General features: G+C 45.3%; 1 protein-coding gene across 1 annotated transcript; it reads right to left on the bottom strand.

Annotated features, from left to right (window-relative positions):
• Positions 1-1,608: 1,608 nt before the first annotated feature.
• Positions 1,609-18,530, bottom strand: LOC120517969 (myosin heavy chain, fast skeletal muscle-like). The gene is made up of 41 exons (XM_039740515.1): positions 18,490-18,530; positions 17,240-17,289; positions 16,284-16,498; positions 16,058-16,201; positions 15,802-15,958; positions 15,683-15,710; positions 15,471-15,585; positions 15,289-15,381; positions 15,102-15,165; positions 14,912-15,010; positions 14,719-14,822; positions 14,489-14,627; positions 13,344-13,462; positions 13,086-13,235; positions 12,829-12,999; positions 12,433-12,742; positions 12,200-12,267; positions 11,503-11,590; positions 11,179-11,296; positions 10,013-10,136; positions 9,768-9,904; positions 9,239-9,494; positions 8,790-9,032; positions 8,525-8,701; positions 8,284-8,429; positions 8,110-8,200; positions 7,630-8,019; positions 7,408-7,534; positions 7,203-7,321; positions 6,900-7,096; positions 6,637-6,820; positions 6,350-6,515; positions 6,091-6,215; positions 5,496-5,804; positions 5,220-5,423; positions 5,005-5,130; positions 4,547-4,717; positions 4,358-4,462; positions 4,100-4,195; positions 3,785-3,919; positions 1,609-1,719 (listed from the first exon to the last, which is right to left on the bottom strand). Exons 3-41 carry the CDS (start codon positions 16,485-16,487, stop codon positions 1,699-1,701), a joined length of 5,820 nt encoding a protein of 1,939 aa, XP_039596449.1. The 5' UTR covers positions 16,488-16,498; positions 17,240-17,289; positions 18,490-18,530; the 3' UTR covers positions 1,609-1,698.
• Positions 18,531-20,983: the final 2,453 nt, after the last annotated feature.

Here is a 20,983-nt window from a genome sequence, read left to right as displayed (position 1 = left end):
GAAGCGGCTTTTGTTAACCGTGAACAGCGACAATCCACTAACGCCCAAGTCATCCAGGATGTGACTGGCAAATGTCGTGTCTCGGTGGCCCAGGTCAGCCCGTGATTCATTTATTTTGAGGCAAAGCAGCTTTGGCGGATGTGACGGTGTTGTACGTAGCTGACGGGCCTGTCAGTAAGTTGACTGGCTGAACCCTCCGTGCTTTATATGGCCTGCACTATACACTGTAACACCAATCATGTAGTTACCTTTGCCAGGCTATAATACCTGCCCGTTCATGGTACCTTACACCTTTCCCGGACCCCCAGAGCGCAGAGGAGAGGCGCTATAATGCCAAAGATAATCTCGCACCCTCTGTTGCGCAGCACAGTCTGACAATCCTGAATACAGGGGGCGGGGGCTCGACGCGTAAGGCGGGAGCTGCTTTTCCAGCCAATGAAGAGCTGCAGCATCGTAATTGCATATGCATGAGGTTGAGCAGGATGCTCCATATTTGGGCCTTTGGAGGCGGTGTTGGAGGCGCACTGACATGCGTATTACTTTCAAGGCAATTCTGATTTATAAACGGTAAATTGTTCTTTTTTGACGTATTTTCACAATCGAATCCATGCAGAGTTTTATAAACTAGGCTCCTGGCGTAGCCACACTGGTCCGCGGGTTTGTTTTCACCCTCCTAAGAACTAGGCGTCACTTATGTACCGAAAACTCAGCCGCAATGAAACGTACAAGAGCACCACATCTGCACATTTATTGGTAACTGATAAAGTTACAGAAAAATCGGATCTATAGGTTGGGAGATTCTGCCATCATATCGTTTTCATGGTTCACCTTAGAAAGAAGCGCTGCATTGTAAAGACTCTCGGACTGCGTTCCCCGAATTGTTTTGATTTAAATGATTATGCATACTGTATCCGTAGTGCTCTTCAGCAAGCTGTTGTTCCCACTGGGCTTCATCATTTCATCAAACTTGGTTAAGGTTATGGCAGGCCCAGTTGCTAATAAAGTTGTAGTCGATGCAGCTCTGCGGCCGTTCAGCAGCTCCTAGCGTTGCGGTTGCCTAGCACTGCGCACGCGCAAGACTTACGTCTTCGGGCACTATGAAGGGGCAGCGTGGTTACAGTCGTGTGTCGGTGTAACGGTGTATGTTTTACTTGTCTGATTGGATCTGCCGTTTTAAATTCACCCAGTAAAGATCAGCTTGTGATCGAGTTAGTTGAGGACTAGAAGGCATGGAATCAGCAGGCCCAGGAGATCTTTTAACATGTTTTAAAGAAAGTGTGGTCGGGATATCGAGGACGATCCGCGCTGACCACAACTTTAAGGATGACTTCGGGGGTAAATGGCGAATCTGCGATCCACTCTGGTTTTCCTTGTCACTATGGATTGTAACATTTTACCTCGGCGCAATTTTAATGTGTGAATGGGAATGATGTTCTTAATTAGCCTTAAAAAGTCTGATTGGGGCGTCAAGAACTAATTGGCAGCGTCGCTACTGTTAGTGAACTCATGACTGTGAGCAAAGGAGAAATAAACGATTAAAAAACACACACTAGAAAGGAGAAGGAAAGAACGATAAAATAAACTACCACAAACTCAGAAGGAAAATTCAAAATGAGTGTTTTTTATTCACAAGTTTAACAATATTTCACAACAGAATTCATATTATATGAATTTCTTTGGTGCGCCTCTTTGATTCTGTTACTCTTCAGCTTCTTTGCCCTTTAAAACAAACAAACAAAAAATCCATCATTAACTACTGACCACTCGACCATAACATCCAGCTAATAAACTGTCCGTCTCTTTGCAGTTCTTCACTCGATGCAGCTAACGGGCACTGCATCCTGGTACAAGGCCATCCATCCTCATTGAGCAGACTTATAAGGTAAAAGCTGCTATTACATAGTTAGAATAATAAAACCTGCTTTATGGAGTTCAGGGTCGTGGGGGTCTGGAGTCTATCCAGGCAGCATTGAGCACAAGGAGGGAGTCAACCCTGGACGAGGCAGCAATCCATCTGATGACACCTTCCCTGGTGAATGGCCACTAAGTCTAAGTTGGGTGTCTTCTGGAGGCATGGAGAGAACATGGAAACTCCACTGAGATAATGAGATTCACAATCACCACACTGGGTCTGGGAGACAGAAGCTTGAGCCACTGCACTACCAGTCCACCATTAGAAGAAGAAGAAGAAGAAGAATGTGGGTGTGAGGGAATGGACCCTGTGATGGACTGTTAACCCATTGAGGGTTGCTCCCTGTCTTGGGCTCAGACCTGCTGGATAGGCTGCAGCATCCCACAACCCTGAACCACATGAGAGAATGTCATGTTATGTAATTATAATAATAATAATAACTGATCGACTGCCATTGCACTACCAATTGGTTCCTGCTATAATTTCAGTGCTGCTGGATCAATAATGTGGGTGGATGGATGGTAACTGCATTGCTAATAACAATAATCATTTATAGTATTGTAATCATCATCATCAATACCAAATATCAGTCAAACCTTATTGAGTAACGTAATTATGATAATTAACCATAACAATATTATAACAATAATCAATCAAAAAGTGAAGACGTGTTGATGATGAACAACTTTAATAAAAAGCAATGATCAATTACTATTTAAATCTTGCCCTTATCACAACTAGGATTCAAGTTACTGGTGGAATTATTATTATATTTTTTATAGTTAATAATAATAATAATAGTAATAATGTCGGTGTGAGTGAGTGGACCCTGTGATGGATGGACTGTTAACCCATTGAGGGCTGCTTCCTGCCTTGGGCTCAGTCCAGATGGCATAACACTGAACTGGATAAGAATGTTACATAATAATAATTAATAACTGTTGGACTGCCATCTCCTTACTGATTCATTCCTGCCTTATTTCCAATGCTGCTAGGATAAGCTCTGGCCTCCTTGGCACTGATCTGGATCAAGCAGGTTCAATAATGGATCTTGTGGATGGATGGATGGATAGTAATAATAATTTTAATCTTCATCATCATCATCCTCATCATCAATACCAAGTATACCAGTCAAACTTTACTGAGCAGCTGGTGGGATTTTTATTCTGATCAGTAATCATAATAGTACCCAATAATGCGATGAAGACTTGATGATGATGATGATGATGGTGGACAGCATTAATAAAAGCAGTGATCATGTCCTATTTCTCTTATCTCCCTGGTGTCCGAATTCATTGTGATGCTCTCAGCGGACGCCTTTTGTAGTCTGGCTGCCACAGAGCTAAAGTGAAGATGAAAATCAATGATTTTACAGCAATTGTAGGCTGCTGTTTGGGACAGGAGTGTGGTGTGACGTTCATATTGTGCCAATGGTCATTAAAAAGTGAGTGTATTTGACCACACTTACTGATGGTGCTTTTAAACTGGTTTAGATGTTTAGATTAGAAACAAGAAAATCAGAGTGGACGATTTTAGAGTGAATGCTGAAATGTAAGAAACACAGTCACGTATAATAAAGACTGAAGCAGAACTCTCACATGTGTGCTTACTGAATGCCATATTTGTGGGCAAGCTGACAAGAATGGACAACTGTTTTGTAAGTCACTTTGGATAAAAATGTCTGCTAAGTGTCTAAATGTCAATGTTAAATGGTGAAGATGGCGAGTACTTCTGAGCAATGAGGTACAGCTAGAACTCATCAAGTGATGTAACACTCAGAATGTAGAAAGCCCTCCAGGTAAAGCTTTGCTGAAAGACAAAGCCGCGGCCCCCCCGGCCCACCCCAGCCATCCCTGCAGGTGCCCAACGTACCTTGGAGCCGATCTCGCGGCTCTTGGCCCTTATTTTGTTAACCTGGGACTCTGCGATATCAGCACGCTCCTCAGACTCTTCCAGCTCGTGCTGCACCTTCCTGAACTTGGACAGATGGAGGTTGGCTTGTTCCTCCTGTGAGGGTGTAGAAGAATTTCGTTAGAAGGGTCCTCGCTTAAACAGAGCAAGACTCTGCACACAGACAACTTTGCATTTATCATGCAGTTCTACTCAAGCATAGGGCGGCTGAATTGAAATTTGTGTCACATATTCTCAGACACTAAGTTCAAGGCAATGAAGGAAGGTTTTACTCACGGCTTCCTCAGCTTGTCTCTTGTAGGCCTTGACTTTCAGCTGCAGCTTGTCAACCAGATCCTGGAGCCTAAGAATGTTCTTCTTGTCTTCCTCAGACTGTTACAGAGGACATGAAATGTATTGTTAATGTCTTACGCTGAGGTCTGAATTGACAGAACACGCTGTCCCATTTCCTCACCCGCCCCTGCCATGCCATCTCCTGAGCCTCTTCCAGCTCCTCTTACGCTAAGTCATATCTTCTAAATATTGGACAAGTACCTGGTAGCTGAGCTCCTTGACTCTCCTCTCATACTTCCTAACGCCCTTGATTGCGTCCACTCCACGCCTCTGTTCAGCTTCCAGTTCATTCTCCAGCTCACGCACCTGGGGGGAGAAGAGACAAGTTAGACAGGGACCCCCCTTCCACAACACTAAGGAGGGATAATCATCCAACTCTCCAAGTCGTACCCTGGACTCCAGTTTCTGAAGCTGCTTCTTGCCACCCTTCATGGCCAGCTGCTCAGCCTCATCCAGGCGGTGCTGCAGGTCCTTCACGGTCTGCTCCAGGTTCTTCTTCATCCTCTCCAGGTGAGCGCTGGTGTCCTGCTCCTTCTTCAGCTCCTCTGCCATCATGGCAGCCTATGGAATAGAAAGGCTTGTGAGGAACAGGCTAGAGGTACACCAGGGTTAGAGATACAGGAGCCGGAGTCTCCTTCAAGGCCTGTCCTGGACCATCTGTCTCCACTATTTCATGAAGTCCAGGTTCCTTACTAAATACAGTATAATCCATATTGAAATATACAGCCCACTTTATTAATGTCTGACGTAATACTATTGGTACTGCAAATAAAAATGTAAATTTGCTGGTTACATTGGATTGTTTTAGATGCAATCAGCGTCTTTGACCAAAGCACAGCATGACTTACGTCAGTAATGGACTTCTTGGCCTTCTCTTCTGCATTTCTGGCTTCCTGAATGGTGTCATCGACTTCACCCTGGAGCTGAGAAATGTCGGACTCGAGCTTCTTCTTGGTGCTGATAAGGGTGGTGTTCTGTAGGCACAAGTGGCATTCATGCTGTTACTCACTCATATTCAATGAAGCCACAGAGTCCAAAACCTCTGAGTAAGAGTCCTGCCAACCTGGGTGTGCAACAGCTGCACGCGCTCACTGGCATCGATGAGCTCCTGTTCTGCCACCTTGCGGCCCCTCTCTGTCTGTTCCAGGGCGGCTCTCAGCTCCTCAATCTCAGCCTGCATCAGGTTATTCCTGCGCTCCACCATGGCTACCTGCTCCTTCATGTCTTCTGAACCTCTGACGGCATCGTCCAGGTGCAGTTGGGCATCCTGTTGACACATTAAATCATTAGACCACCACATCAGCTATCGACAAGGCTGGTGTTAAAGAGCCTTTCCTACCTTAAGCTGGCCTTGGACGTTCCTGAGCTGCTTTTGGGCCTCAGAGGCTTGGCGGTTGGCGTGGCTCAACTGGATTTCCATCTCGTTGAGGTCTCCCTCCATCTTCTTCTTGACCCTCAGGGCATCGTTTCTGCTGCGAATCTCAGAGTCCAGGGTGCTCTGCAGAGACTCAAGTGACCTCAGGTTGTTCCTCTTCAACTGCTCAATCTCCTCATCCTTCTCTGCAATCTTTCTGTCCACTTCAGACTTCACCTGGTTCAGCTCCAGCTGGATGCGGAGGATCTTGGACTCTTCATGCTCCAGGGAGGCCTGTTAATTGATGGAGTCCCCCGTTATCTTATTAGCACCAATATCAGTTGTGAGAGTAGCTCTCATTGCACAGGTGTTCTGTCTGAGTCCAACCATCAAGTTCTTCACTTTCTAAATCGACTTCGGTTCGTGCGTTTCTCATTGACAGAACCCCTTTCTGATACGGTGCTACTTTACATCGCCTAACTAAGAACGTCATGCCCACCACACGTAACACCACCATTATCCCTTTAAAAAATTTAAAGGGTATCCATGGACCCAATAGTACCAATGATCAGTGTAATACCTCAGCTTCCTCAAGGGCGGTCTGAATTTCTGACTTTTCAGTCTCAGTCTGCTTCTTGGCCTTCTCGAGCTCGTGGACGGTTTTGCCTCCCTCACTGATCTGTTCAGTAAGGTCTGAGATCTCCTCTGCATGAAAGAAAGAATACACATAGTTGGACAGTCTGCTTGATTTCTTAAAGTGTGATACGAGCAGTTTGAACGCCATTCTACTTGATCGGCGACTATGTCTACAAAGTGATTGGGTAGAAACTAGGACATACGCTGCAGGTTCTTGTTCTCCCGCTTCATGGTCTCCAGATGATCCAGGGACTCCTCATAGGAGTTCTTCATCTTGAAAAGTTCAGTACTCAATGAGCGAGCCTCCTTCTGAGCCCCTTCCAGCTCGGCCTGGCCCTCCTCGAATTTCTGCTTCCATTCAGCCAGGACCTGCAATGGAATTGGAAAATGAAGAGGAAGTTATTTCAACATTCGGTGAACATTCAAACGGTTTCTGCAGAAGCACCACTGCTTGCCACCAAATGTCACAACCATCAGCTGTCTTGTGTACCTTGTCAAAGTTCCTCTGCTTCTTGTCGAGAGCAGCGGCCTGAGCGTTGGCCCTCTCCACGTCAATCATCAGGTCCTCCACCTCACCCTGAAGTCTCTGTTTGGTCTTCTCCAGAGAGGCGCACTTGGAATTCACGGCTTCAATGTGCTCCTCTGCCTCCTGGAGGCGCTGGGCCAGCTTTTTCCTGCAAATAGCGTTTAGAGTTATAGCAGGACACCTCACATGAAACAATGTGGATGTGAAAGGTAGAAGGTTCCACTTACTTGGCTTCCTCCAGCTCCTCTGTTCTCTGGATGGCGTCAGTCTCGTATTTGGTTCTCCACTGAGCCACCTCGCTGTTGGCCTTGGACATGGAGCGCTGCAGCTCGGCCTTGGCCTCCTGCTCCTCCTCAAATTGCTCACGGAGAAGGTCGCAGTCATGGCGAGCGGATTGCAAGGCATGAGCCAGAGCGTTCTTGGCCTTTAAAATAACACAGGAGATTGTCTCAAACTGTACCAGCGCACGCATTCTGCATCCTAATCATCTGCATTGACCTGCTCAAGTCATTGAATGAGGAAGAAGTTACCTTTGTTTCTTCTTCCATTTGCCTCTTCAGCTCCTCAGTCTGCTGAGTGAAAGCCTGTTTGCCTCTGGTCAGCTGAGAAACCAAAGATTCCTTCTCCTCGAGTTGGCGGGCGAACTCTCCTACAAACAAGTAGACCATGCGATTTTACAACATCGCTCACTCTTTGTTCAGCTGGGATATTGTACATTACTGGGTCAAGGCGTACCGTTCTCTGTCTGCAGGCGGGCCTTCTGGGTGCTCAGGTCGTTGATCTGTCGAATGCCTTCATCACTCTTTGTCTTGATTTCACTAAGTTGGTCCTCCAGAGTGCGGCACATCTTCTCCAGATTTGCCTTTCAGGAAGACACAAACAAGTCAAAGATGTAACATCTTGTTGCATTACAACATCAATGGTGTAGTATTAAAAAAAAAAATCAGTGTTTTGTACCTTTGCCTTTGCCACCGATTCCATGTTGCTGGACAGGTCATCGATCTCCATCTTGTATTCGCTCTTCTCCTTCTCCAGCTTCTGTTTCACACGCTGGAGGTTGTCGATCTGCTCCCCAAGCTCGGCCACACTGTCGGCGTGCTTCTTGCGCAGGGCGGCGGCTGTGGCCTCATGCTGCAGGGTGGACTCCTCAAGGTCACGACGAAGTTTCTGGAATTCGGCCTCCCTCTTCTTGTTCATCTCAATCTGAGCAGAGGTGGCACCGCCGGCTTCTTCCAGCCTCTCGCTGATCTCCTCCAGCTCCCTGGACAGGTCGGCTCTCTGCTTCTCAATCTTTGCCCTGGCTGCACGTTCAGCTTCAATTTCTTCCTCCAGCTCCTCAATACGGGCCTACAGACAGATGGACTCCATACTCAAATGATGGTTGAACACAAAGATCTAACATAGCTGGCTAAGCCCAGATCTTATGTTTTCCGTTACCTGCAATTCCTTGATCTTCTTCTGCAGTTGGGCGCCCAAAGCTTGCTCATCCTCAATCTTGCTGAGGTATTGGCTTATTTCAAAGTCTTTCCTGCAGATCAAACATTTAGATGATTAGTTAGCACACTTGCTACCTCCTTATCTCAGGTACCTTGTGAAGGTGCACCATCTTACTTCTTGAGCTTCTCATCTGACTGCTGTTTATCATTCTCCAGATCCATGACCGATTCCTGGGACAGCTTCAGGTCACCTTCCAGCTTTCTCTTGGCTCTCTCCAGGTCCATGCGCAGTTTCTTCTCCTGCTCCAGTGAACCCTCAAGCTGTGGGAAACACAAGGGACAAATGAGGAGTGTCTGACCCTTTGATATTCTTCAGCACATCATGAAGCACCTTCCACCGATGTTTTTAATCTTACATCGTCCACTTGTTGTTCCAGCTTAGTCTTGGCTTTGGTCAGGGTGTTGACTTTGTCCTCCTCAGCCTGCAGGTCATCCAGGGTCTGCTGGTGAGCCTCTTGGAGGGCTTTCTTTTCCTTGCTCAGCTTGGCGATGTTCTCATCCTGAGTCGCCATTTCCTCAGTGAGGTTCTTCACCTGTGGTAAAGAGATGGAACAGAAGGGTGAGTATTTGCCCAGCTCCATGCTGACCAGAGCTGTGGACACAAAGAAATGGCTGAGGGACCTTGTTCTCAGTGGCATGTTTCTCCTTCTCCACTTTGGCCAAGGTGAGCTCCAGGTCATCAATGTCCTTCTTGAGTTCTGAGCACTCATCCTCCAGCTTCCTCTTCTTGGCTGTCAGCTCGGCGTTCATTTCCTCCTCATCCTCCAGCCTTTCATTGACCTCCTTCAGCTTGGCCTCCAGTTGGATCTTGTTCTTAATGAGACCTTCACATCTTTCCTCTGCATCTGCAAGGCCTTCGGTTTCCTGTAAAGCAATAATTTCAAACGAATAGAACATCAAAGGAAAGGAACATAAAATTTGAATTCCAATGACTATTACGGTTATTATTGCTCTATTGAGCCCAAAAACCAAGGGAATGTGTGGAAAACTAAAGATTAACAATACAAGTGGAATGGGACTGGTCTGTTTCCTATGATAAACAAGTTTCATGACCTTCAATGTCCACTTACAGACTGGACTTGCAGCTGCAGGTCGTTTTTCTCCTGGAGGAGAGACACCATCTTCTCCTCAAGCTCCTTCCTCTTGGCCTCGGCCTTGGCCAGGTCTTCCTTGCATTTGATGAACTCCTCCTTCATGTTGGCCATCTCCTTTTCTGCCTCTGCACTCTTCAGGAGAGGCTTGATCTTGAAGTAGAGCTTCATCCATGGCCAGTGCTTGACATTCATGAAGGAGCGGATGTTGTACTGGATGGAGAAAATTGCTTCTCTGTATAGAGGATGAAAGGAGACATGATCTGATTTTAGAAGGGTGTGCCACCTTGCAGCATCTCCGACATGACATAATGGACCACATAACCTGCCTGCGGGCCACATGTTAAAATTTAAACAAGTATACACCGAATCAGTCTTTGTTAATTATCTTGGGATGAAGTTTGTTATTAAAAGATGCCATATAACATAACATTTGTTAGGTGGGTTTTAGGAAATCTGGGAGTCCTCCTTGCTTCAAAAATAAGGCAATTTGAGTAAAGTCATTCACCTCCTCTCCATCATCTTCACAAACTCCTTCCTCATGACGTAGCCTCTGCAGACTGCCTGAGTGCGGGTGATCAGAAGGGCCAGTTTTTCATCTCGCATCTCCTCCAGGGTACCCAGCAGACCGGCTTTGAAGAACACCTATGGAGAATACACAAAGGGCAAAGAAGTATTCAGTCAACCCTGGCCATCAAGAGGTAGTCAATAAACGGGGGTAATGACAAGCAGTGACCACAAATGGGCGCTCACCTTGGTGTGTCCAAATTTGTACTGAGTGTGGTCAACATCAATGGAGCCCAAGAGCTTCTCTGAAGCCTTCTTGCTGTCAATGAACTGCCCCTCGGGGATGGCGCTGGCATTCAGCACTTTGTATCTGGGAATATCAATCAAGTGCATGTAGATACAGCAGACATGAAAAAGCACTATATAATATATAGATACGTATGAGAGGGTGCCGTAAAAGATCACTAGATTTAAAAGATGCCATATTGGATAGAAGAGTGAAAAGCACCACATCAGATAGATAGATAGATAGATAGATAGATAGATAGATAGATAGATAGATAGATAGATAGATAGATCACAATTTAACACATAGACATACAGACAGATGTAAAAGGCACTGCACTCTACAGTGGACTGGCACCCTGTCCAAGGATTGTTCCTGGCTTATGCCCAATGCCTGCTGGAATTTGCTTCAGCTTCCTCATGAGCCTGACCTTGAAAATTGGGTTAAGAAAATGGATGGGTGGAAGGCACCATATAATAAATACAGTAGATATGAAAGGTGCTACGTAAGAGGCAGATAAAAAGTCCTAAAACGGGGGTCTAGAGCAAAAGGCTCTATCTACAGTAGATGGAAGCATAAGGCACTCTATGGAGAAGACAAATAATGTGTGTTTCCATCCATCCATTTTCAAAAGCTGCCTAATCCAATTCAGTGTGATGGGTTGTAAATTATTCTGCCCGGCACCTGTTTATGTTTTCTATGCTTTTTCTCCCATCTTAATCCTAATTTCCTCATGATGGTATTGTAGGAGAGCTGGAGGCCGTCAGATTTATAAGGCACCAGGTTAGAACAAACCCTAGATGTGATGCCCATTCATCACAGACTGTTTATTTAACGTACATAATTATTATCAGTTCTTGCGCCTCTGTATTGGAATAGATGGACTCAAAAAATGACGGAATGAATGAATGAATGAATGAGTCAATTTACTGAATTTAGGGTTGAAGGAGAAACAAGCACCTCTGCAGTCTGTAATCTCAACAGCCCACTGATCTTGCATGGAGCCCACTCACAAGCAGGGCAATGACTGATGCCACATTGAACCCAAGTCCAGTGAGATGGCAGAGCTAATTGCTACCCTACTCTTCTGCCCTCTACGTATTAAGAAGAAGAAGAAGAAGAGAACCTCTGCTTGAAGTCACCGTAGAGGATTCTGCTGGGGAATCCCTTTCTGCAGATTCTGATGCCCTCCAGCACACCGTTACACCTGAGCTGGTGGATGACCAGGTGGTTCTCCATGATACCTGAAGAAGAACACAAACTTTAGGTCAGCCTTTTCGGATTTATCAAAGTGTCAAATCCACAATTCATTTTTGAATCCTGTGCTGCTTTGAAGACTTGCATTCTCCCTTGGACCATTATCTCCTTTAATAATGTAAATGTATCTGGCTAAGAATCTCCTTGTGCTAGCTACATGGGATGAATAGAAACAGTTGAAATCTTCAGTTACCTGGGGTCTTGGTTTCATTGGGAATCAAGCAACGCACAAAGTGAGGATGGGTGCTCCTCAAGTTGGACATCAGCTTGTTCAAGTTCTCCTGTAGAGTGAAGGTAACACCATCAGTTGATCACAAGTTCTGATGTTTGCCGGGTCCTTACTCAGTCCATTGTTCAGTATACGTGTAGATACATTTAAAAACTTGTTTCCCCAAGAACTATGGTATACTAAATAAAATAACATCCAGCATATTCTGGCCTGCGTTAAGATTTAGGCAGACAAATGGACGACAGTTAATGATTACGATAGTAGGGAACAATGGGAAATGGACCAGTCCAATAAAATTATAGAAAAGTTATGGAATTCAGGAATTCCTTCAATATACTCCAGGGCAACAGGTGCCAAACACACCATACTTCAACTAGAAGGTGAACATCATCCATGTTTATCTCGTCCAAAATGGCCTAAACTGATACTAAGGTCATCAAGTGCCCGCATTGCTAGGGCACGCCCTACACTTAAACCATTTTTGGCCAAAATATTTACAAATTTCTGAAATAGTCTTGGGTTTAAAAGCACTCTTAATGCTCTAATGGTGCTACTGGCATACTTGCCATCGTATATCTGATTAAGTTGTGTTCTATTATAATGGTTTGTTTTCTGAATAAAGGGTTTAAAAAGTAAAAGTCAAATAGCCAAAGATACGCACCCTGAAGAGGGCAGACACAGTCTGGAAAGAAGAACCCTTCTTCTTGCCACCCTTCTTGCCACCACCCTCTAAATGAAAGGAAACAGAATGACATGTTTTTCAATTGCAATTTCTGTAAGAAATAAAATTTTGCTATACTGTATATGCTGTACAGTATGTTACTGCCTCAGTGTCTCGCCCATCCTGGAATAATGCGAGACGTACAACTCAACTCTCAAGTAACATTCACTCACCTCCCTCAGCAGCGGCAAAGGCCGCATACAGGAAAGACAGCAGTTTCAGAGAAGACTTCTGGTAGAGCCCCACAACGGTTTCATTCAGGGGGTCCTTGTTCTTGTCCAGCCAGCCAGAGATGTTGTAGTCCACAGTGCCGGCATAGTGGACCAGGGAGAAGTGGGCCTCAGCCTTGCCTTTGGCGGGCTTGGGCTTCTGGAAGTTGTTGGACTTGCCCAGATGCTGGTCATACAGCTTGTTCTTGAAGGAAGTGTCTGTGGCCTTGGGGAACATGCACTCCTCTTCCAGGATGGAGAAGATACCCATGGGCTGGTGTGGAATAAATGGAATTTATTGGAATGCAACCCTGAAGAGTGAAAGGTGAATTCTGAAGACAAGTCGTCCCATGGGCCTACCTTCTCAATGAGCTCAATGCAGGCCGCCAAGTCCATACCGAAGTCAATGAACTCCCAGTCGATGCCCTCCTTCTTGTACTCTTCCTGCTCCAGGACGAACATGTGGTGGTTGAAGAACTGCTGCAACTTCTCGTTGGTGAAGTTGATGCAGAGCTGCTCCAAGCTGTTGAACTAATTATAAGAACATACCACAGATGAGCAACCCGACATCACATTGACAAAGTCGAGGGTAAAGGGTCCAGTGGAGGATGACTCACATCAAAGATCTCAAAGCCAGCAATGTCCAGCACACCGATGAAGAACTGCCTTGCCTGCTTGGTGTCCAACATCTGGTTGATACGGATCACCATCCACAAGAACATTTTCTCATAGACGGATTTGGCCAAGGCGCCCACAGAGTTGTTGACCTGAACAAATGCAAAGGCCCGGGCATTTTAATCAAGCATTCTGCTTCTATTGGACTTTTACAGGAAAGCAGTGGACTTTTTGGTTCGATTTCAAAGTTAAAGGTTTACCTGTTGGACGGTCTGACCCTTGGTCACAAACTCATTTCCGACTTTCACTCTGGGGTAGCAGAGGGCTTTCAGCAGGTCGGCGGAGTTCAGGCCCATGAGGTAGCTGATTTTATCAGCAACTGTGGGTAAAAGACAAAAAAAAGAGGTCCATTTTAATCATTGGAAGCACTGTGATGAGGGGCAACACACCCCTCTTCAACATCAACGTCTGCTTCTTCTGACTGGCACAAAACGCCAAGGTAGACATTCACACAAAATATCTAGCATACGACGCTTCCAGCCTTTCGACATGCGGGCTAGCGGCTAACGCACAGAACTTACACGGCGGGAACGCCAGCTCATCTCCCACTTCTGGTGTCAACTTGAACTAGCAGTCATGTTTAGGGCCACATCAGTGGTCTAAGACCCTCCATAGAATTTCAGGGGGTAGTGTGCGTGTGTGTCTGTGTGTGTTCTGCAGCTGGCACTAATAATGATGAGGACCTACAAGTCCACAACGCTCTTTGAATTCTTCTCGGCCCACGTCCCTTGCTGAAAAGCTGGAACTCTACCAAATGTGAACGCTTTTCTCCTGTAACCATCGCCCCGACTTTAGCTATTTAGCTGGTGGTAAGACTCTGTCATTTTGGACACAAGCCGGCAGGGGCATCGCCAGTTTTAGGGGCTTAGTTAGCCCCTTTGTCAGTGGCAGACCTGCATTTTTGGGGTTAGGGTTGGCACGAATTCTCTTTTTTGATACCTTACTAACTTTTTCATTTTTATTTTAAATATTATTTTGTTTTAAATGACACTATGTTATTTAAAAAAAAAAAACCCTCTCATACAGTAGACCCCAATATTTTGAAGCAATGGGGACTAAAGGTGCTTCTGGGGCCCCAAAGCTGAAGCTTCATTAGTTTCATAGCAGCCCTCTGTTTTTGCCACTAGCTATATAGAGTATGGTGGTGGGGGGGAGACTCCCAGTGGAGTTCTGCATGGCGGTGGGGGTCAGAGTGGTTTCAAGGGGTCCATTGTGGACGTTCATGCATGTCACGTAAGTAAGTTGGGGGGGCTAGCATGGATAGCTGACATGGAGATGAAGGGCTAATCCCAAACAGGCCACAAAAACATCTTGGACATAAAAGTGCTAAAAGCCTCCTAAGTACCTTCAGTGCCATCGGGCTCAGCCTGCTCCTCTCGTTGTTTCTGCTTGAACTTCAGGTTGCCATGGTGCATAACAGCGCCAGTCAGCTTGTAGATGCCCATTTTCTCGTCAGAGGTGAAACCCAGGATATCAATGGCAGTCTAAATGGGGATTAAAAAAAAAAGGCGTTGATGAGCGGCACCATCAGACAAGAAGCGTCATGTCAGCCGGCTGCTCGTCCTCACAACTTACATCGGTGGCCATCAGCTCCTCGTTGTCATTGATGCTGGGCACAGTGATCTCACCCTGACTGATCATGGGGAAGTCGTAAGGGTTGGTGGTGATGAGCAGCGTTTCTGCAACGAAAGGGGGCAATCTGGTGAATCAAAAGCACAGAAAACCAAAGGGGGCTCCTAAACGGCGTGAAGGTGCGGCGCGTTCATACCGATGAGCTCAGGCTTCTGGTTGGTCATGATCTGGTAGAAGATGTGGTAGCTTCTTTCAGCCGACAGCTGGAAGGTCACTCTGGACTTCTCCAGCAGGTCTGTAAGAGGATTTTGGAAAGGCATGAGTTACAAGATACGACGGGACGAAAGGAGCAAAGAAGAAGTTATGGGATTCCAGAGAAGACTTACATGTCTCAATATCGGCGGAGGCCAGCTTTCCGGTCTGACCAAAGTGAATTCTGATGAATTTACCCTAAACGAGATAAACGTGGATATCAACATTAAGCGCAATAAGTTAGAAGACTTGCGCAAAATAAAAGAAAGGCTCGGCGACGTGTAGCTTAACATGGAAAAGGGACGAAGAGCTGAAACTTACGAAGCGAGAAGAGTTGTCGTTTCTCACGGTCTTGGCGTTACCGAAAGCCTCCAGCAGAGGGTTAGCCGAGATGATCTGGTCCTCCAGAGTGCCCTGCAAGGAGACGCTTAGAAATTAGCGAGAAGCTACGATGCCATAGCGCGCGCGCGTCCTCGACCCATCCACGGAAGACGTTGACGTGCCTGCATTTTGCCAGCGGCGGGCGCCTCCTTCTTCTTGTCTCCGACGCAAGCGATTGTCGCGAAGTACTGGATGACACGTTTCGTGTTGACAGTCTTTCCGGCACCAGATTCTCCGCTGAGGAAAAGAAGCACATTCATTTCAGCAACGGCTCCCATTAGCCCATGGAGCAGTGAACACATCACTCGGGAGGACCTCGTGAGTGGAGACTTACGTGATCAGGACGGACTGGTTCTCGCGGTCTGTGAAGACAAAAACGTTCAAAAAGGTTGAGTATTTCGCTCGAATGTGCTCGGGATTAGCACTGTGCGCAGAATCGGACACCGAGTATACCTGTCAACATGTTCTGGTAGGCGTTGTCGGACACGGAGAAGATGTGTGGTGGGGCCTCCATTCTCTTCTTGCCTCTGTAGGCTGCCACGACCTCAGCGTTGTACACCGGGAGCCACTTGTAGGGGTTCACGGTGGCACAAAACAGCCCAGAGTAGGTCTGCAAACATTACAGGACTTTTCGTGAGCCATCGTGGACAAAGTCGAGCGGGATGCACCTTCTCTTCCACCACCCGCACCTGCCCAGGTATTCACTTACGTAGATCATCCAGGCTGCGTAACGCTCTTTGAGGTTAAACAGCACAGCGGGCTCGTTCAAATGGGTCATCATGGCCATGTCCTCAATCTTGTCAAACTTGGGAGGATTCATGGGATGGACGTCATCCTCCTTGACAGTTACGGTCTGGAAGCCAAAATAAGGGGGTCAGGAATGTCGGAGACGCGGCGACCGCACACTCAACCCCGATTCTTTCCAATCCGCTCACCTCTCCTTTCTCGGTCTTCACGGTGGCTTTGCCCCCTTCCTTACTCTGGAGAGTGCCCTTGACGTACAGCTCTTTGGGATCAGATACGTAGACGGCAGATTTGGCATCGAATGGCTTGTTTTGAGCCTCGATTCTTTCTTTCTCCGGTTTTCGGAGGTAAATGGCTGCTGGGCCATAAACGGCCATCTCCGCGTCGGTACTCATGGTGGCACTCGCTGTTAATGAGAACAAAGACGCGCTCGATGAAAACGTCTGCAGCAGCGAGGGGTATTAAGAAACGAAAAACCATCCATCCATCCATCCATCTACAGGGTGCAAGGCAGAACAATCCCTGGACTGGACGCCAGTCCACCACACGGTGAACACACACACAGACACCCACATCACGGCCAGCTTAGCATCCCCAATCCACCTAACCTGCATGTTCTTTGGACTGAAGGAGGAAACGCAGGCGGACACAGGGAGAACATGGGAAACCAACACACGGAGGAGCACCGGGGACTTGAACCCCGAACTCCTTGTTGCCTTTCAATAATATCCTACTCATTCAAAACCTGTCCATGCCCCAATTCCGTTTATGCACACCATAGGGTTGCCGGGTTTCATAACCTATTTAAGCAGCATTAGCTGCAAGGCAGGACCCAACCCTGGACGGGGTGGTAGTTTGGGGAAATAATTAAACACAATATACGATTGTGAGCATAATAAATCGGTTAAAATTAATCGTCCTCATGTCACCTAGATCTGATTGTAGGTCTGGCCTCAGATTCCAAAAATCAAAGAAGGTGCCCACTGCCTCTAAAGACTAAAGGGCAAGCGATAAAATAACTCATATAGATATAATACATATTTAGATGTAAGATATAAATACATATATATAAAAAAACCGCTAAAATAAATGATCAATGAATGCAACTATTTCCCCCTCATCCCTCCACTAATGCACACATCCTCACCTTGTTGGGCACCAGTCTAAGGGGGCAAATTGGTCTGACGTTCCACTTCACTGCAAAATAAAATGAAAATAAATTTATATACTTTTAAATGCATTTTTTAAAATTGTAAAATAAATATTCAAGGAAAATCTGATGCCCTCAGTCCAACTACTGACGACTGAAGTAGCAACCCCCCTTGCACCCCATAGCTTTAGCTTTTCTTTTTGTGGCTAACAGAAATCTGACAAATTAACCCATCAAGCAGCAGGGTCTTCTCTGAGAGTGGGAGTCCATCTGGATTCCATAGACCCTTTAGTCTTCTTGCATCGGTGGAGGTTGTAGTGATTCCCTCCTGCCTAGGCTCCGTCAGACATGCGTGCCTGGGGAACACCTTCCTGGCTCAAGGGGTGTAGAGGCACCTCCACGCTGTGACAAGCTAACATTATCTTCTCCTTCCATCCTCCGCCGCCAGGAAAAGGCACAGAAAAGAGGGCCGCCTAACCCCGCCCCGATGCCCAGGGAAGACTCCGCCCCTTCTGGTACCTGTCCTTTAAAGCCGGCGTGATGCCGGAAGGTGGCGTCACACGTCACACTGACCCTCCAGCAGGACGAAGCTCCAGGTACTTTGTTGACTCGCTGCTAAAACGCAGTTTTCTTTTTAAGCCGTCCTGTTTTGTTTATTTTATCTAAAAGGTTTACTTTTTTTTTAGCTGGACACCGCAGTCTGTTTTACCGGCCACAGTTACAACTCTTAAAAAATAGATAAAGGTGCCAGAGCAGCCATTGGGGAACCATATTCGGTTCTCAAAAGACTCATCTAGAAGAAAGTTCCAGAAAGAACTTATATCTATCCGAATCTGTGACAGGTTCCATAAATTACAGCGAATAAATGACACTAGACTTGAAAAAATACCAAGGGACTTACTATTTTACAGGACAATCACACGGGCTAAGTTCACGTTTTCTTGATCTGTCAGCATCCTTCAAAGTAGCCTACGTTTCCATGCAAGATTTCGGTTTTCTCCCCCGACCTTTTCAAAGCCCCAAGCGCCAACTTCATATTCAAAGAGCCCACCACAGAAGGTAAAGGCCAAGCAACGGTTCAAATAGAAACCGTTAGAGAACTTCTCTATAAAGCGCACTATGAAATGAAATGAATGACTGAATCCATTTGCTCCCCCTTTTCCTAATTCTTCACTGTTCCCTGTCCTCCAGTTCCCCCAGAGCCCCCCGTCCATACCTACACACACCTCGGCACCTCAGCTACTTACCACGAGTCGGAGGCCGATAACTTGTGATGGAGGCGGGTGGCAGCGGCTTTTATTGGGGCCGTTCTGCCAGCCCAGCACCAACTCGCCAACTATATTTGGGCAGGGCGCTTTTTTTTCTTTTTTTTTCACTGACTCAATCAAGGTATCAATTATCCCCAGTGCTCCTCCTCCTCCTCCTCAATTTAAATTTGGAATAAGCTTATCTTCGGGTAATCAAGACACGCAGCGATAAATATCTGTAACAGTGCCAAAACGCGTAATGTTAATATTCCATATGTTGAGCTATTTACTACCCTGGATGCTGATTGGGCTGACAGCGGGGGGGCAAACGAGATGGTTTACAGACGGAGAGCAGGGGGGCTTCCATGTGCGCTCATAAAGTTAATCGACAAGGAAACACATTCAATTTATAGCGCTGTAGAATAAAAGCATGGTGGCTGAAAACTCCGCTCGCAACACACCGGTGCACAGCAGGATTTCAAAAGGGGACCGTTTCTTGGATTTTTGTTTTAAGTTCCGAACAAAAATAACAAATACAATGCATTCTACACCACCTCAAGTGTTTTGGTGTTTCTACTATGAGGGCGCTATGCCCCTGACCTTGTTAATAAAAATGGCATTTACAGGGGAATAAATGCGTTGTTGACTCATAAAAAGGCATTTATAATGCAATACATTCGTTATGGAATCACCAGCTACAGAGCCCGACTGCGGTAAGAAATTCTTCACACAAGAAAAAATAAAACACCTGATGGGTTTACAAGAAGCACCCTGTGTGTTTAGGGTGAGAATTCGTTTGATTCGTGAAAACGAAGTGCCGCTGATCCTGCGAATAAAAAGACACTCAGAGTGGAATAAATGAATTGTTGGCTATCGTTGAGAGCAAAGGGGCGATGTCTAAGCCTGCAGCGCCACCCTGAGGTCGTAGGCGGCAACTGCACAAAGCCCCCCTGTGCACCCAAACTTCCCTTGCGCTCCTTTTTGTCTTTTCGGGTGATTTTCTGTTGAGTTTGTCACCCCGCCAGGCATTTCTTCACGTGTCCCCTTATCTGCCACCCGTGCACGCAATCGAATGAAAGGACGTTTTTGGGGCTATAAAATAACATTTGTTGAGGCTCTGGTTCTTTTAATTGTAGGTGGCGTAATGGTTATCAAAACATATAAAGAAACGTTTATAGTCGTTATTAAAAATGCTTAATCCTGACACACAATGGCTCCCATGACCCCTGAAAATCAATCAATTTTACAATGCGTTACGTTCGGGCATTTTTATGACCCTCACTATAAATAGTCCGCATTGCTCTTTAACTGCGTTCAATGAAATGTGCTGAAGAGGGAGAAGTGCATCTCATCGTTTATTTTTAGGGGGTCCTTTTCCCCACTTTCTCTGTTGAAGTCACGTCAAAATAATCAAAGACGTTTTGGTGTTTTAGTCAGAAACGTTACACCCTCCCGCTCAGAAAGAAAGGCGTACATTACGAAAGGCGCTATATATTGTTAAGAAAGAAAGAAAGAAATATGTAAATTACTAAAGGCGCTATATATTGTTAGGCTAGAAAGAAAGAAAGAAATATGTAAATTACTAAAGGCGCTATATATTGTTCCGCTAGAAAGAAAGAAAGAAAGAAAGAAAGAAAGAAAGAAAGAACATGTACAGTACATTATGAAAGGCGCTATATAATGTTAGGATAGAATGAAAGAAAGAAGTATGCACAGTACATTACAAAAGGTGCTATATAATGTTATACATTTTCAAAGATGCCGTATAATATGAAGCTGGAAAGTATAAGAAAGAAATATGTAAATTACTAAAGGCGCTATATATTGTTAGGCTAGAAAAAAATAAAGAAAGATTACATTACGAAAAGTGCTTACAACTGAAGGCTGGAAAGAGCTTTGAATTGAATTTTTTAAATCAATAATCAACTAATCGTTTACATTATCATAAGTAAAGATAACAAAGAAAACCCCAACTCACCTCAAAAGAAAACAATACACATTTCATAAGAAAATTTAATAAGAAAAGTTGTGATAAGTTAATGATAATAATATATTTGTGGTGAAGACGCCAACTTTTCACAAAAGAATTCACAAATATGCGGTCATTTTTTGGGAATTTATATTCTAAATACACTCTGGCCTCCACAAGGCCATGAAGGCTGAAAAGAAAGAAAGAAATATTTACATTATGTAAGGCGCTATATAATATGAGTTTGGAAAAAAAGAAAGTTTCAGCAGATTTAATCGTTTAAAATAAATGAGCAAAAGTGTATTGAATGTTTCATTTATTGAGTGAACAATGTTTTATATCAGCGCTTGAGCACATCCCTTATTGAAAGTAATTTTAGCTTATTATTTATACATTTATATTCTTACTGAGTTTGCAGTCTACATGTAATTCAGAATAATGACCTGTAAAGCACAGCGTTCATGCCAACGAGATTTGGTGTTATAATAATAATAATAATAATAATAATAATAATAATAATAATAA

The sequence above is a fragment of the Polypterus senegalus genome, chromosome 17 (genome assembly GCF_016835505.1).
Source record: "Polypterus senegalus isolate Bchr_013 chromosome 17, ASM1683550v1, whole genome shotgun sequence".
Taxonomy (NCBI): Eukaryota; Metazoa; Chordata; class Cladistia; order Polypteriformes; family Polypteridae; genus Polypterus; species Polypterus senegalus.
This window is presented reverse-complemented; position numbering and strand designations above follow the sequence as displayed.